The 18,236-nt window shown below is 38.4% G+C and overlaps 1 protein-coding gene across 4 annotated transcripts in view; it reads left to right on the top strand.

Annotated features, from left to right (window-relative positions):
• Positions 1-2,544: 2,544 nt before the first annotated feature.
• Positions 2,545-18,236, top strand: part of CADM1 (cell adhesion molecule 1) — a 1,905,513-nt gene continuing 1,889,821 nt past the window's right edge. For all 4 annotated transcript variants that reach the window (XM_044081147.1, XM_044081146.1, XM_044081145.1 and 1 more), the window contains exon 1: positions 2,545-2,676. In XM_044081147.1, coding sequence (XP_043937082.1) covers positions 2,601-2,676 — 76 coding nt within the window. In that variant the 5' untranslated portion in view covers positions 2,545-2,600. The remainder of the gene's footprint in view (positions 2,677-18,236) is intronic.

Here is an 18,236-nt window from a genome sequence, read left to right as displayed (position 1 = left end):
CAAGCAGAGTCTTAGCGGTAACGTCAGTAAATTATAAGGGACTGTAATGCAAAACTGAAGGCACATGGGATGAAAGTTAGTATAGAGAAGATGATGGCTCTGCAAGCAGATGAGGAAAATCAAAAGAATCTGAACATTCAGATAGAAGGAAAAATAGTGAAACAGGTTAACAACTTCAAGTTTCTGGGAGTGATGGGAAAGGAGAAAGGAAGTATGAATGAGGAGGTCACAACCAATTCTGCCACCAAACTGGTACAGAGTGTCAAGGCTAGGATGTGACAGAAGGATGCCAAAGCAGCTGAAAAGTAATGCTTGCAAAACAGTGAAACTAGTGCTTCTATAGGACACAAAATCATGGGCAGGGAAGGCAAATGTATTGGTAATTCTAGAGTTGATGCAGATGCAATGAATGATACTGTACATGTGGTAGGATGCACATTGTGGGACAGATGAACAAATAAAGACATAAGAGCAGAAGCCCATGTAGCCCCATTTGCAGGGAAGTTCATGGAGACCATGTTATGGTGGTTCAGTCACATGTACAAGACAGCAGAAGACAATTTGGTGAAGATGATTTGAGAGAGACAGGAAGAAGGCAAGAGTAGATAAACATATCCAACAAAGAGATGGCTGGATTTTGTATGAGATGTCCTGTGACTTTCAGGCATGACTATCAAAGACGAGAGGAGCTAAATTGAAAGCAGTGGCAACTTTTGATGTGACAGTCTGACCCCATCTACAAGAATGAGAATGTGAAGCAAAAAGTGGGTTAATGATGATGATGATGCACACGTGCCAGTAGCATGCCAGTGTAATGCTGGAAAGGTAAGCAAGCAAAAGTATCAAGTGTAGCTCCTGTACTTGTTAAACAAATGTGCAGTGTAATTTTAAGTTGGCAAAAAGACAATACTTATCTGTCATTATAAAGATGTCCTTTGAACTCTACACCACTTCTACCTATTGGTTCACTCTGTTTAGACAACTGCTCCTTATTCTTCTCCTACATTCGCTTACATCCTTTCTTCTTATGCTTACTATCTAATTTTTACTATGTCAGAATACTTTATAACTTTTAAGTCCTACTCTATCTTCTTTTTCTGTTGTGTCACCCCCCCCCCCCCCACCACCACACACACACACACATAGGCTCCTTCATACAGTTGTTCTTTCCAGAAGGTCTGTAATGTACAATATTAATTGAGCCCAGGGTTCGTGATTGCTTTTAGTACATCAGATCCCCTCTACCCACCAGTTGCATTACAGTAATACATTATACCAGAATAAGTATGTTTACCTCCCTGACTGTTGCTCTTTGTGTTTCATATAGCTACAATTGCTTATACTGATACAGTTTAACATTGTATATACCACTATCTTGAATGTTATTATTAATTTTAATAATACATCACACTACTACTCTTATTTATTTATGAGTATCATACGGAACATCACAGTTACAAATGGCACTAATTAAATAATGTACATATAACTCTATGTATCGCTTGGCTAATTACTATTGAGATATGTGTGCTTCATTTTCCTTAGTCATAGCAGTTTCCACCTATTCTTTTTATACACCTATTTCGTATTTGCACACTTTGTTCACAGTGGAGACTATAGTAACTCATATTTAAATAGTGGGAACTTTTATTTTCAGTGAAATAGTTTTATTCATTTGATCTTTATCTGTAGGGATAAAGATGAACAGGAGTGTATAGGATTTTGCAAGCAAAACAGGGTCTACTCGATTTATTTTGACATTTGCAATGAAATTCTTAAATCAGACAGTTTCTGAAGGTACAAGCTTAACTTTGATGATTGCGTTACAACACACTATTTGTATTTATGCTAGTTCCTCTAAATGTTTCAGTGCCTCTTGATATAGCGACGTCTCGTTTTGTTAGTTCAAATCAAAGCTTTTTAGACATGTTTCACATTTGTATCTGAGTTTCTTGCAACAATGGACTCAAAGTAAGCAAGGCACCAAAATAAATACACCAGTGACTTGTCTGCTAATTCAGATTACGCGACATCAATTTTCAGAAAGCAAAGCTGAAAAAAATCCAATACAATCTAAAAAGTATATACCTGAGTCAGGCGAACCAGTACCATTTACTGGTCTGCGTTTGGTCTGTGATTGTTTTATTAATTTGGTTTAAATCTGTGTTTTTGTTTAAAAACTAAACCAGTCGTGCTAAAATTAAAACACAAAATCAAAAATGACCGTCTGCTCAGTCTGAGAAAACACGTTGACGGTATATCTATGTTGGTGTGTTCAAATGCATTACTTTTCTTTGGAGACAAACCTGTGCTCCCACATAACACCTTTTTAGTGCTGCAAAGTACCCCTACCCTCCAAGCTTTATGCCATATTTTCGGACTCCGCCCATTTAGCTGGTATTTAGCATAATTAAACGTAGTTTAGCCAGCCCCAAAGCCGTGTTTTTGAGCGAAACTCCACCTTCCTACTCTTTACTTATTTAGGTGCGTCCGAAGTCACCACCCAGGAGGGTGCGGCTTAGAGTAGCTAATTAACATCTCATTAGCGCCGTTCGGTCGCTAGGTGAAGCAGCGCCGCCAGTCTGAAGCAGGTGTCCAACATGGCGAACACGGCGATCTGGTCTCTGGGTGCATCCCTTCTGTTCTTTTTCGTTTCGGCGTCATTTCTTCAGAAAGGTAAGACTTTTGTACGGCAAGATGTCCAATCGGAGACTTTTTGTTGGGAGATGTTGCTGGGAGGGAATTACTTGTTGGGCGCCTTTGACTCGAAAGTGTGGATGCTGTCCCTGGCTGTATACGTGTGCGTATCTGGTGGAGGAAACAAGAAGGAATCTGCTGCGGAGAGCTGGACCGTTGGAAGTGTTTGCGAGAAGGATGCTGCCGCTGTCAGCGCCAGTCTTCTTGATTTTTTTTCTTGTGTTCTTTAACTCCCCGTCTCCCTTCTTATCCCTGGGGAAGGTTGGCTGTTGCTGCAGATTAGGTACTGAAGCCTGTGGAGACCAGCTGTCCTGGATTTTGCGTTGATCTGTTGGACGCTTTACTGTTTTATATGTATGCGTTTGAATGTGAAGAGAAGACCCCCGTTAGTCCCCCCATCGCAATGAGACTTTAGTTGCGCTCTACACTCTTGCTCCCCTTTCAAAACTTTAAGCCCCTTCGTATTCTGTGTAATTTTGATGTTCAGACGTTCCCTACTCTTTAAGTCTGTTTTTGTCACATGGGAAGAACGACACTGCTTAGAACTTAAATTCAGTCACCGAGCCCCTTTCGGATCCTAGATTTGAACCTGTGTGCATGGGCATTCTTCCTATTGATTCATTGCACCCTTGTGGTATATTACTAGTATTTGTGGACCCCTTTAAAGACCATAATGTAAGACGTTAACGTTACAGGTTACTGCAACAACATACACATATTAAACCTGTTTAAGAAGGGGGGGGGGGGTATAAAGGGAAAATACATACTGTCAGATGGGGGGATGCATATCCAAAGCAACGGCAGTTCACTGTAAAATGTGCACCATTACCGTCACTGTTTTATTCTCAAAACAGATTAGACTTTTCTTGGTGTTGGGGGAGGGTTAATTATTATGCCACCCTTTTTTGGTACATATCGGTTTGGAGTGGGGGTGTAGGGTGTGTTGAAAAGGGGGAGCTTTGTTGAAGCCATGAAGATCGCATTGCAGTAGTTGCACGAAAACTGCGTGAATCCCTTACACAAAGCTTCCCGCAAACTTAAATGTTCACCCCCACACACGCTTATGGTTTTCTCACAGTCCCAGTAGCAGCATTCCTTTTAATACAACCCCGAAGTACTGTAACGTGATGCAGCCTGCTATGCTTTGATTTATGACTTAAGTTGATTTCCATTGTCCCTCAAAAATGTGTTTAAAATGCAAGAACCCCTTGCTGTTTGGCTCTGTGTAAAACACCCACTTGGCGGACAGTATAAGCACATTTAAATCTTCAGGCAGCACATGCAATCTTGCTGTAATGGCATATTGTATTGCTTTATAGGCACATTGCACAGTTTTTATTTGCAAACATAAGGCATGTTGAAATATAAAATAAAAAAATTAAGCCAGATGGGCTCTTGCATTTGGTTGGTTAGTGGCAGGGTGTGTTTCCATTTCTTTAGTGAGAAATCTTGGTATTTTAGGCTTGTAGCCTTTTGCATGCCTTTGCATTTTCTCTTCAGCCTTTAACTATAGAGCTAGAATAAGGTGGCTTCAGGCAAAAGAATGCTATGTTGTTGTCTGCTTTCTGTTCTCTTCTTGCATGGACTTACTGAAACTGTTGCATTAGCATTTACTGCGTCTGGTTTAAAGTGTTCATTTGTCTCCATGTTACTGTAAATAGTATTTTATTATAACTAACTTAATTGAAATTTGCACACTAAATAAAAAATGCATTTGAATAAATGGGTCTTCTACAAAGATCATATTACTACTGTTCTGTTTCCAGTGTTGCTTCCAATAAATCTGAGGAATGCTGTTTGAATGTGGCATGATTGTGAATGAAGAGGGCAGTATTTGCTTTTAGTAACCGAAACATACAGCAGGAAAAGGGATATGCACAGTGCTTTACAGGCTAATGATGTTGGTTCACTTTAAATTGGTATTTGATTTAAAAAAAACTTGATTTATTGATAGTTGATCATCATGATAAAGAAAGTAACCCGTTTCATATCTGTGTAGCATTATTTCAGGTGGTGAATGGTTGCCAGACATAAATGTTCTTTCCTTTCCATGTTTTACCTCTGTTAGAGAATCAACATGTAGTTGCTTCATAAACAGCAGTATGTGTATCTTTTTTTATTTCGTGGCTTAAGTAGTGTGTGTTATGAAGAGAATATTACACGGAACAGAAACAGTGGTGAACCATTATTTTTCGATATCTGCTTTGTAGTGATGCTTATCTGGCAAAATGCTGCATTTAATAATGCTTTGGTTTTGTTAGGCTGAGATGCTGAAGGCAAAGCTGTGAAATTGTGCCTAAACATTGTATAGAAGCTTATGAAGGAGGTAAAATATTTTGCCGTTTGCTCATGTAGAGGTTAGTAGTAGAAATTTCAAGAATGGTTGCTGCTGTTTAAAAGTGGCATTTATTGATTTTTTTTGTCTATTTTCAAAGGCTTTCTGAACTTTGAAATTACTTAAACCTGTTTTTGCATACAAATAATTTTTAGTATTTTGAAACTCTACCTTCACTTATAGCATAGGCATTCTAAAACTTGCTTTGAAAGTTATTTTTAAGGGAAGTTCTGAATTTGCCTTTGCATACCCTTCTAGCCTTTTTAATGGTGGGTTGAAGGATTCAAGTCTCAAGTCATTTTGTATACCTGGAAAGCTTGGGGGGGGGGGGCATCACAAATGTTCACCTTTTTATTTGTAAACCTGCATAGAGTACTTTTATTTTTATACTAAATATGACAATGGCAAGCACATATATATATAAGCAGTGTTGTATAACAGAGTACTCTTGTTTTTAAGTGGGAGAGGAGAATTCCAAGCAGAAATGTAATTGTGTTGAGATTTTGAGATGGGGAGGGGTTGGTTTTGTGTGTATACGTGCATGTATACATTTTTTTTATTTATTTTTTTTTTATCGCAGCTCTACGTTTGACTGTTGGCTTGGGCTGTGAGGTATGACTGTAAAGGCTCCCTGGATTAGTTTGCCAACCATATTGAGAAACAGCATAAATAAAACCTGTATTTTTAGGTTGCTCGGCTTTTAAGTAATTTCTCCTTCCTATTAGCAAATAGTGTGCACTCGCACACATAACTCAGGGACTTTGTGTATGATATAGTGTAATAGATTTTCAGAGATTATATTATGACAATATTCTCTCTCAATGCAAGTGTTCTTGCTTATATGCATGTTCAAGTTGCTCTATATTTCTTGTTTCAAGTTTTTTAGCATTCTGTGTCTTTCTGCAATTAGAAGGCTACATTACTGGATGTTGGGGAACCATTGATTTATTAATAGCAACAGAAGTTGCAGCTTTTGAGGAAGGGTAATGGATGGATTTCTGAATAAGAGAAACTGGACTATGTTTCAACAACTCTTATCTTTAATCTTTATGCTTGAGCACATGAAAGCAATACTAGTTTTGTAGTATTTACAATCTTTATGTAAAAATATCTTCCTGTTTTGAGAGCTGGAACAGGTATTGTAGATGCACAATTTCTTTGTTTTTATCACTGAGCCAAGTATCTGTTTTTCATGCCTGAATTGAAGTCTATAGCAGGAAGCCTTTTAAAAGGGAATGAATGGAATTTTAAGCCTTCAGAAGAAATTCCCATAATTTGCTGTAAGTCAGGCAGTAAGTGACTAGAGGACTGATTGATTAACTTGTTGTTATAAGCGATTTTTCTTTCACACAGTAGTGGAAAAACAGAGAATGTGAGTAGAAGCATTACAAAGCATACAATTCTGCTTCGCTGCATTGAGCTGAATAACCACAGGAGGGACTTCCATCATGAAGCTATCAATGGTGACTGCCGTACTACAATACCCTGGTCACTGCTGCTTTATTTTGCTGTATGTCACTCGAGACACAGAAAAGCTCATTAAGTGACCTTCTGTGATGAGAGAAGTTAGCATTATCTGTGAGGGACCCTTTTATTTCTGCTCTTGCCGGGGAAAGAGACTGACATTGACTGACTTAAAAATATGATAGGGGGAATAAAGTAGCAGGCAGTGTTTGTGAGCAATGTGTAGTACTCATTAGTGAGGTGTGCATGAGTTTGCTTGCTTCATGAAAAGCAATTGCAGTAAGGGTGAAACGTGGGTTTTGTTTTCTTCTGGGTTTCCACCTTCTGTTTGCTAATGAATTGCACAATATTAATGCTCATTAATATTTTCTTTGACTGTCCAAGAACTCTGGAATGGAGCCTTGTACTGAAACTTGCATATAGCTGATCAGGTTTAAATTGACAGGGGCAGTAGTATCCTTGAACAGTCATTTTAAGTGTACAGTGGTCTTTATGCTTATGGGGACCATTGAATCAGTTTGCTGAATTGTTGGTAGATGGGCAATACTGTCTGGTATCTGATTTATAAAGTTATGATTGTCCATATCTATGAAGCTTTTTGCTTTGTAAGAACTAGGATGGTATGGCTGTGTTTCTCATTATGTTCATGGAATTCCATTTTTTATCATTTTAAATTTTTAATCATTTAACTCGTACTGCATTATGTTTAACTGTTGCAATGAAATATGTTTTGCTTACTTAATGAAAGTATGTGCAACTACAGGAGCGAGCCGCATGTCCTTCTAGCAGATGTGATGCAGAAAGATTTTGTAATGTTTTGCTTTTTTCCCCCTGCCAAGTGTTTTAGGTAGCATTTAATTACTAGGCTTTAGAAAATGACTGGATATAGGATTAGTGTTTAGAAGATTGTGGGAAAAGATGACAAAAACAGACTACTGATATGGTCCAAATACCCTTTTTGTCAGCTTGTCTACCTTGGATAAGCTTAGTCTCTTTAAACTACGTGTATTGTTTCCAAGTTCACACTTTGTTGCCCGCAGAAGTTGTTCTATGGAGAAATGCTTCCTTATCTGAACTACACACTTAGCTTTAAAAAAACAGTGCTTTTGATTGTTTTTCCGAGTGCTACATTTTTCAGAAGTTTTCAAAAACAAACTTGTTTAAAATCTTTCCCTCTGTACTCTCCAATCTGGTGCAAAGACTGCCCATTTATTTGACATGCCCTTTTCTCAAATCTGTGTATTATCCTTTTGTAAAGGAATGCTAGCTGAGACCTGTTGCACATACTCTGCTTCGTACTTTCTGCTCTAATGTGAACCATTCATGTTCTTAAAGTGATTTCCTAGATAGTATCTTACCATACATCCATGGAGGTAAATAGTTGTTTTCCAATAGCGATTCCACTTCTGTTTGTTTCTTGCAATTCTACCTGCCATTCTAACAAATTTCTCGGACTGTTTTGTGTTCTACCAGCCTTCCTTGCTGATTTATATGTACTTTTTACTGTTGCTTTGATTTTTTTATAGAGCTCACTTACCTTTTGGCTTTGCTTGGGTAACCCTAGTAGTACTCCCCCCCCCCTCTCCCCCCAATTCAGTGGCTGATTTGGTTTCTCTTATCAGTTGTAGATCCCTTGTCTGGTCTTTCTCATGTGCCTGTTGGCATTGAATTTGCGTTTAGTCAGACTTTCTTTCTAGTCGTTTCTCTCCAGAATGTCTGCATAGTACAGTGGAGTGAGATGCAGTCGAGAAATGGTTGGGTAACATTTTTATTTTTTTATTATAGCCGAGCTAGAATTTCTGCTGAGTGACCCCTCACACCTCTTGTATTAGAGGTATGTGGGATATATGCAAATGACCCTTATGAACATCAGGTGTTTCAGCTATATGGTGATTTTGAATGCCCACGACTTTTTTTTTTTTTTTTTAAAGTCCTTTAATTGACACATTCAGGCCACTTGTGCTGTGCTGATCAGGCCATAAGGCCGAAATATGTATTTCCACAGCTAGTGGGGTTTGGCTTTATTGGCCTGAATACGTCTATTAAGCGATTTTTAAAAAGAAATATCATGGGCATTCAGATTCGCCATATAGTTGAAACACCTGATGTTCATAAGTGTTATTTGCATATATCCCTTGTGTCTCTAATACAAGAGGTTTGATTGGTCACTCAGTGGAAATTCTAGCTTGGCTAGAATTTTTATTTAGTTTTTACTGATTGCTTAAAAATTATCAAAATATAAATAAATAAAAACAATGTGGTTTAATGAAAAATGGCTCACTAATGAGAGCTGGTTTAATCAAATTTTGCTTCACTAATTGCAGAAAGCCTGTTTTCTGCTCAGCAGACGTAGCCCAGGAGTAGATCCTTGGTCATACCAGATGAGTGCAGTGCAAGATCCTTTAGCAAGACTCTTTGACCTGTCCACTCTCAGATGGTTCCTTGTTATGTATGCATAGGTAGATTGACTGTGTCCATAATGTGGGCTGGAGAAAAGCGAATTTAGGTTCTGTGTAACAGTGTTAAAGTGCCATTTTCTCCAAAGAATATAGTGGTGGGAAGATCCTTTGCATTATCACCCAACCCAAAGGTGGTTTTAAAATGAAACTAGGACTCTCTCTCAATGTTTTCTTGTATGAAGATGTCACTTTATTTGTAAATAGTGCTGTCTAATAGTAAATATTGCATCTAACATCACTGCCTTATTTTGGTTGGCTAAGAACTCCTTTCCTGATTGCCTACAACCACTTATCTATGATTAGGGTTGCCGCCTTTTCAAATGGCCAAAGTGGGACATTTTCAGTATAAACCTCAGATTTTACAGGTAAACACATACCCGCGGTCAGTACAAAGGATATAACTTAACTTTTTCCCTAAATAAAAGCTTATTCTTGTAGCATTGTAGTTGCTTATTCTGTTTCTTATAAAATTTAGGTATTTTAGATACAGAATAACTGTTTTATGCAACTATTGCATAAAATATAGGAAATAATTTTGTCCTAAAATCTCAGGACATTTGCCATTTTTTTTAATTTTTTGTCAGGACACAACTGCCCAAAGAGGGACTGTCCTTCGCAAAGTGGGACAGGTGGTAACCCTATCTATGATTACAAGATTATTCACTTTCTGTGTAGGTTCCAAGAAGTCCCCATCCCATTAGATGGAGAAAGTCTCGAACCAGTGGCAATTGTAGGTGTGCAAGCTAAGAGCTTTTCCTGAAAAGTCAGTCAAATTCAAGACATGGGTGTCTGGGTTTGAGAGCAAAGTCTGTTACTCTGTTTTTATTATGCAAAATTGTGGACTTCAGCCACTGTGGTTACTCTGTTTACTAGACGGTGTTTACTTCGTCCATATATATTTTTTCTTAAATCTTTGTTAATGGTTTTATGTAGAGTGGTAGCCAAACTAGGCCTAAAGTTTGCATCCATCGCAAGATTAATTATTGAAGCCTGTGGAGGTGTAACTGTGTAGCAATTTAAAGGTGCTATTGGTGGCCAGAAACAAAGGGGAAGAGTATGTGGATAAAGAGTGAAATGCCAAATAATGTACGGCCCACTAATAAGATTATGCTCAGTAATGAAATTAGTCTCTGCCACTTATTTTGCAACATCTGCATACTGCACAAGTTCCGGCCTGTTACCTTGAATTGTATTTGCAATAGCAGTAAACGGCTATAGTGTTATGAAGGTGATACACACTTTTAAGCCTTCTGTGCAGCTGCATCTCTGTCCCAAAATATTCAGGTGCCATGTGTGAGATTAGAGCCCATGTTTGTGGAATTTCATTGTAGCTCATTACCTTGCCTATTAAAAGTTCTGTTTCTCTTCCCTCAGCCATAAGTGTTTGATTCATTGTTTTGAAATGCTGGTAATTTTAATATGTGGTATGTATGTTAAATGCATTGGTTGAAATATTGTTTGAGTTTAGCTTCTACATGTGTACTTTGATTTCTGAATCAATTTCTTCATGCATACTGGGATCTCTGCAATGAAAGTGGCTACTATTTTTAAAGGGTATTTTCTAGAAGATACTTAACATTTTTTAACAATTAAAATGTAGTTTTAAGAAACCATGTACTGAACAAGAGCTTTTGTGCATGTATTAAAAGAAGCCGATGTTTTTGAAGATGCACGTATAATACTTTATAGAGAGACAACAAATAAAATATTTTATTTTTACTTCGTATTTAAGAGGCTAGACCACTGTTAACATTAGACCTACTTCAGTCTCAGTCCAGGGGTATAATGACTCATAATGTTTGTGTTAATATATACACCTAATCTAACAGCTGATAGGTCAGGTAGTATGACATCAAGCTATGCATTTTCTTTTCTTCATAATGGGTGGAATGACAAGGTTCGGGACTGTTGGAATTTTTACCATCTAATCTTTTTTTATTTATTTTTATTGAAACTATATGTACATTTATTATGCCAGGCGTTATACTGACACTTGGTTACAAATGACAAAGCCATTAAAAGTGCTCCGTTACGTCGCTTGGAACTCTTTGCTAGGCTCTTCAGTAGACTTGCATAATTATTAATGGATGTTTGCTGCTTACTGCAGTGAATTTTGGTCTGGATTTCCATTCTCTCTCCATAACTGTTCACTTTCTTCATTGCTGATTTGTGTTCTGTGCCTGTAGACAACGTTAATTTCTTCCATTGTAGTACTTGCTTGGTTTTTTTTTTGTCTTTGCAATTCTTTTTATTTTTAACAGTTTTTTATTTTTTTTCTTGACATGGTAGGTCACCTGTAACATACAGTAGAGTCAGACTGGAATCTCTGGAAATTTAAATTTTTTTGTTGTTCCAAACTGTCCTAAGGCATGTTTACACAAGTAGTGTACTGCAGCTTTGGAGACCATTAACTTAAACAGATATAATTGGTTTGTTTCCATTCTTTAATAGTGTTTAGAGAAGTTGTTAATACTGCATAAGTTGACCTTTTCTGGGGTTATGACCTGTCTATGTTTATCTTTCTCTGTATGTTATCGTTCAGGGTGGAGATCCTGACTGTGATTTTGATACAGACAGTGTGTGTGTGTTGCTCTTACATGGGAACATTTTGTGTAACCATTGCAACTGTTTAAATGAGATCGGAAATTTGGACTGGTTAGTTGGTTGTTAATCGTGTAATCTATGTTCCACCATACAGAGCACCTGACAACAGTTTCTTCTGCTCTTAGAGTGTTTACTTCTGTGCTTAGCTGTTGTCATTGTGTAAACGTATCACTTGTCAGAAATGTATTTTTAGTCATCTAGTATACCGAAAATGCATGTAGTACTGTACTATTTTGTCAACTGACTCGTCAGCATGAACAATTTAACTTTATTTAATGTTTTTCATTTGTGAGTTGTGAATCTTGACTATAGAGTAGTTACTTTAAGTAGGAATGAAATCCTTGGAAAAGGTGCCAAGAAGTTACAGGGCTATTTCAGATTGTTTCTTTTACACTGGTCAAAATATAAAATGCGTAAGGTCTGTATCACTGATAACCAAAGTAACAGCACAAGTAAATTAATGTGCATTGCCTGATAAATTTTTATACAAGTTTTAAGTTTTTTTAAAAGCTGTTTCAAAAACAGTAACATCACACTTGCTTCAAGAACAAAAAGTCACAAATTGAAGTAGAAGTAATGAATTATCATGCCATATATTCAGGAGTAAAATACCAAATGTTAAGATTCAGTGGAACATCCTTCTGATATTTCATAGTAAATTGCCTGTGGTGGTTAGTTTTTGTTTACTTTCATTTTCATTTGCCCATTAGGCAGGCACAAGTTCTTGTATTTTTCAGGGGTGACCCCAGAACAGTGTGGTTAATGTCAGGAGGATGATGGGTTAACAGTTTATAAATAAACTCTGGAAATCAAACCCAGGACTAGAGTTAAACTTGTTAGAAGCTCGTAATCTTAATTCTACAAGGTGCTGTCTAATGCCTTAAGAGTGCTTGTGAGCTTGGTCCTGTATTCCTAGACTGTTTCGCACAACTGTATGTTGTTGCCTGTTAGCTTCTGTTTCGACTCTAGCTATGTTTCACTTCCACGTGAGAAGTTTGCTTATATTAAGCCTGATTTCATTTGGTATTTGGACTGAAAGCACAAAGCGAAAAAAGGGTGAAGGCACATTAGTGACTCCTTGTTTACTATTAAGGATATTGCATTTTAAGTGTTGGGAGAAAGTAGAATGGGTGGAAATAGAACCTTCATCTAGCGATGTTGACTAGATTAAATATCTTTGGCACTGATTAGTGTAGATGGGATTTTAATTTGGAGATACTGTATCGGCCTTATAATTTACCACCACATGGACTTTACAAATGCCAATTCTATGGAAGATTCTTTACTGAACTTTTACACATGTTTCCCCTTCTAGTTTTCATAAGACCCTGGTGTAAATGAATGAAGAATTGAATTGAAACTTCTAATCAGTCAATTTGTTGTGGAACTGCTGTGTGGTATGGGAGTTCAGCTTTGGTTACAGCTTTTTAGAGTAAAATGTAAAAGCTAATGGCTCACAAAGATGAATACCTTTCACAGAAAGATTAAGAACATAACTGCAGCTGGGTATGGCTTTAATTACATATAGTACCTGGCATGTTTCAACTACTGAATAACAGTTTCCAAGGAGTCTGAGTTTCGTGGTATGGATGATAGATGCAAGTTTCCAAGGAGTCTGAGTTTCGTGGTATGGATGATAGATGCAACAGTAGTTTTATTTCTTAAGTGAACAAATCTGGATCCTACAGCATGCTGGTATAGTTAACTGTATTTGGGGTGCTTGAGTCGCGATAACATTATAGGCAGAAGATCAGGCTGGTAAGACATTGCAAAAGAATGCTATAAAGGTTGAACAGGAAAAGTTGTGTATTCAGTTATGTTTTTGAGAGCTATGCATATATCCAGCAAGTAAAATGAAGGGAATAGGCTTGGGGGTATGCACAGTGGATGTGAGAGGGGGAGGGGAAGAAGTGTGGGAGGGATGTAATATCAGAATGTGAGCAGAAGGGGCATGGAAGAGTGCTGAGTGGACTCTTGGGAATTGGGATGAGTCATTTTGGGGCTGACTTGAAGAAACGCTCATTTGGAGAGTGATGGAATCCTTTTATATCCTTGAACACATTGCCAGAGGCAGTGGTAAACTTTGTATGGTATCAGTGGAATAATTCAGTGGTATCTTGTACCAGGAGGAGGGGCAACTGCATATATGGGGTTAGCTCTAATACTTTGATCCTTTTGTTTTAAAGTACTTTGCAAAAGATGAAGTTTCTGTTTAGTAGAGATGGTACTTCACTGGTTCATAGCACTGTGATCATCAGCCTTTCTTAGAATTACAGGTTAAACTTGTGAATTGGTGTTGGTCATTATGAATTGAAACCACTCTGTCATATGTGACCCCAGACTTTATTAAATATTTATTCCAGAATGGCTTAACAGTTTCTGCCACACCTTTAGCTTTGTTTTTTTTAGATTCTCCCTCTCATTTTGGTTAATTTTTGTAGTCTGCACTTGTACAGCAAGCCATAAGATGTTCACCTTTGTAAGTTTTAAAATCCCTGTATGCTTGTTTATATTCCTGCATGTTGATTATGTCAACACTTAAGGTCTGTGTCTCCTTCACTTCAAGCCCAGAGCAGATGGTCATTAATGAGCCTTTTACATATGCATAAATTCATATTCCGGATCATGGTTAGATTTCCAGAGCAAGTAGTGAGGTCAAAACTGACAGCCGTTCCAGCAAAGAGCTTCCGATATCTGGTCTAAAATTGGGATCAAAAAGAGGCAGACTAGTGAGGTCTTTCAGCCACCTGTCCATGTAAAGTGAGCAGTTGAGTTCTTGGTTTATAAGTTGTACTGGTAGTTATTGAAAGAATATACTTGTTTTTGAAGTTGTATACTTTTTGCAGGCATATTGTTTTTTGCGTAGATGGAGTACTCGTTTTGAGAGAAACTTGTTTCTTAGACGGCAAGAAATGTACACTGTCCTGTTACATGTTGAGTAATTTGAAGAACTTTTTATAGTTAAAGCAGACAGTTGAATCAGTTGTGCAGTGAGCTGTTGGGTGAGCTTGCACCTACTGTGCGCAATGTAGAAATACGATTTAGCTGCGAGGGCGTGACAGTTGTAAAGATTGGCAACTGTTGAGCAGAAATGTGCAGTATTCACTGTTCGTTTTTTTGAAAATGTTTGTCTACATCTTGCATACAAAGAATTTAATTGGGAGGGGGGGTTAAGTTTAAAGGGGATGCTTACTGGATTCTGAGCACTGATTTGGTGGTGATGTTGTAGAAGCTTGTTTCTAGGGACTACGTTCAGTGATTTAAAGATGGCCAGAAAATGACCTCTGGAATCTGTCACTTTTTAGATACAGATTGTCACTGGGAGGGCACTGATTATTACATCAGAAGGTACAGCTGCTTGCATACAAATTATTAAAGAAAATGCAATATCTATGTGCAGTAAGGACTAGGGGATACAGTAGTTTTTGAGGTTTGAGCTGTCTAGTTGAGGGAAAAGGCTTTAATTGGTTGGTTGGTTGGTTGATCACCATTCTGCTAGAGTTGATCATGTATATGCTGTTTGCCTAGCACAAAGTTTGTGCTGAATTATAATTCTCTCTAAATGTGTAAAGACATTTCCAAGGTAAGAGTACTGCTTTCTTTCTTTTATTGTAGACAGGCTTGTGGATTTTGGGTTCTAGGTCATAAGCTCGACAGCCACTCTCACCGACAACAAAAACATCGACAAACCAGAAACACGACAACTCACATGCCCGACAAACAAGTAACCGACGGTCCACAAACACAAAACCCCACACACTGCACACACCACAATAACAACAATCAACTAACAAAACACATCCCCTTATCCAAAAACCACACACAGAACACAAGCACACCAAAATCCTCCCAAACCCACACTAAACCTCACACACACAACTACGTCCAACCCTTACCCTAAGGTCCGTCACTATCGCACACTCAGCTAACCTGCGCCCTAACCCTAACTCACTTAACCCACCCCTAACCCAAAAATACCACTACCGCACACTTACATAACCCGCGCCCTAACCCTAACTCACTTAACCCTTCCCTAACCCAAAAATACCACTACCGACACTTACATAACCCGGCCTAACCCTAACTCACTTAACCCGCCCCTAACCCAAACAATACCACTACCGCACACTTACCCAACCCGCGCCCTAACCCTAACTCACTTAACCCGCCCCTAACCCAAAAAATACCACTACCACACACTTACATAACCCGCGCCCTAACCCTAACTCACTTAACCCACCCCTATCCCCACAGACTGTCACTATCCACACTTACCTTAGTCGCACCCTAACGTCCGTCACCACCGCATACTCACACAGCCTTCTTTCCAACTCACTATCCCTGGCATCGGAGTTTTCATCCGTAGCGTCTGTCTTCCGAGTGTCTCATCTGGCGCCCGCTCATGCGTTGTCGGTAATCCCAGCTGTCGATCTTCTAACCTACACCCGGATTTTGACTTATTTGTAGTAGGTGCTCTGCAACTCCATTATTAGGCTGTGGCACATCTCTTCTATCTAATGAAACTTGCATTCTATTTTTGGTTTTTGTTGCTGCAGTAACAAAACTCTCCAAGTTTAACTTTGCTTTAAAACTTAATGGGTTGGTAGTGTTACACTTGAGGCTGTGATTTCTTTCTACGAACATCACAAAGGATAGACAAAAAAATCAGTGTTTTTATATTGTACTTTCAGTTATATGGAGAAGAGAACACACACACGTACGTGTGTGTGTGTGTGTGTGTGTGTGTGTGTGTGTAAACAAATTTTTTTTATTTTTTTGCTAGTTTCTTCTAGAACATTTTGAGTTGTATAGAAAGCTTCATCAACTTACCATACTATGTGATGTGGCTGTGTGCTTCAGCTAAGCTGGTCTTGTGACTGATGGTTTCGTGTACTTTTGTTTACACTGTGGTTGGAGTATGGGAAGTTCCACGCTCTTGTGTGTGTGTGTATGTACATAGAATAGTTTTCTTTAACTAGGTAATCCAAGCCTCCCCTTAGGGTGACCAGGTGTACACTGGTTAAAAGACTGGCTCAGAGCCTTACACTAGGCAAATGATTAACGCTGAGTATTTCTAAGCTTGGATGAAACTGCTTAGCTGGTCATACAGATGTCTGAGGTGGATGCTAGGGGCCAGGGGGTCTGCTGGGCAGACTTCAGTGATTACGAGCCTGGGTAATAACTGTCATGAGCATTGTGTAGCTATAGTAATATCACAGTACCTGTGGCACTCTGTTCTTAGGGTAGCAACAGTGACGGTATTGAAAGCTTCTAGTACTTTGAAGTTTGTATTCTTCTCAAACTTTTTGTCTTGTTTGTTAGTTGACAACCTAGATGTGGGGTCTGGCCTAATAACTTTATTACTTGATTGGTATTATAATACCCCCACCCCTTCTGGCTAGAGGGACTGTTGATTGGTATTATAATACCCCCACCCCTTCTGGCTAGAGGGACTGTATGCAGAGTTCTTTGGTACCATCAGAATGTAGCAATTCCAGAAAGCTTAGTCAGCTGCAGTGTTAACCAGTCATTGTTTTTGATAAAAACAGCAAACTGCTAGCATATACACACCAAAACGTATCTGAAAATAAAGTCCATATAGTAAAAAAGAAGACGCTGATGGCTGTATTCTCCAAAAAGGCCTTTACTAGTGCAAAACACACAAGCGCTTTCACAAATGAGCTTCTTCAGGTGTATGTTTAGTATGTTTATTGACAGATCTTTTGAAGTTAGTATTAGAACATAATGCGTTTTATTTGGACATCAGATGTTCAGACAATGCAATGGCATAGCTATGGGCACATCTTGTGCCAATAGCTACGCCAATGCAGTTATGGCTGTTTGGGAAGAAGATCATGTTTTTAAGGGTCCCTTTAAGGAACATATTTGGTTTTATTGTAGATTTGTGGGTGACGTTTTTATCCTGTGGGAGGGTGATGAAGACAGTCTATGTAGATTTTTATGCTATATTAATGAGTCCACAAAATTTCTACGTTTTACACACAGGATGTCGTATAATGAACTAGACTTCTTAGATGTGGTAGTAGTGAGAGATGAAACGGGGTCAGTGTATACTAAGCAACACAGGAAGGATTGTCATGTTAATCACCTTCTTCACCGGAGTAGTGCACATCCACCACATATTTTTAAGAATATTGTTACCAATCAAGTCATGAGGGCTTCCAGACTTAGTGTGAGAGAGGTAGATTTTAAGAATGAGCTGGATAGAGTGACTGGATTTTTGAGTCAGCGAGGTTATGATAAGACTTTAGCTAGAAATGTACCATTAGCTGCCAGTAAGCGAGGTGCAGAGGCTAGACCATGTTTTTTTAAGAAAAGACAGCTATCACAATGTCCGGATAGCAAGTCTGTATATACCAGGCTAAGAGTGTCCCTGAAGTATACAGCTGATGTGAATAGATATATTGATATAATCAGGAAACACTGGCAGGTTCTATTGACAGACAGCACCATAGCTGGTATAGTTGATACTGTACCGAGAATCAGTTATAGGAATGAAAAATCTATTAAGAGGAGATTGTGTTATCCTAAGGATGTTAGGTTGGATGGAGAATACACTGGGTACTATTCAATGTAGATCATGCAGTTGGTGTAGTTATATAGATAGTGGTCTGTCATTCCATCATCCAGGGCAAGGACTATACCTTTCAGGTTTC

This window comes from Protopterus annectens, chromosome 8.part0 (assembly GCF_019279795.1).
Source record: "Protopterus annectens isolate FY-2018-M chromosome 8.part0, PAN1.0, whole genome shotgun sequence".
NCBI classification, from domain to species: domain Eukaryota; kingdom Metazoa; phylum Chordata; order Ceratodontiformes; family Protopteridae; genus Protopterus; species Protopterus annectens.
The sequence above is the reverse complement of the archived record's forward strand: the minus strand, read 5'-3'. Positions and strand labels throughout refer to the sequence as shown.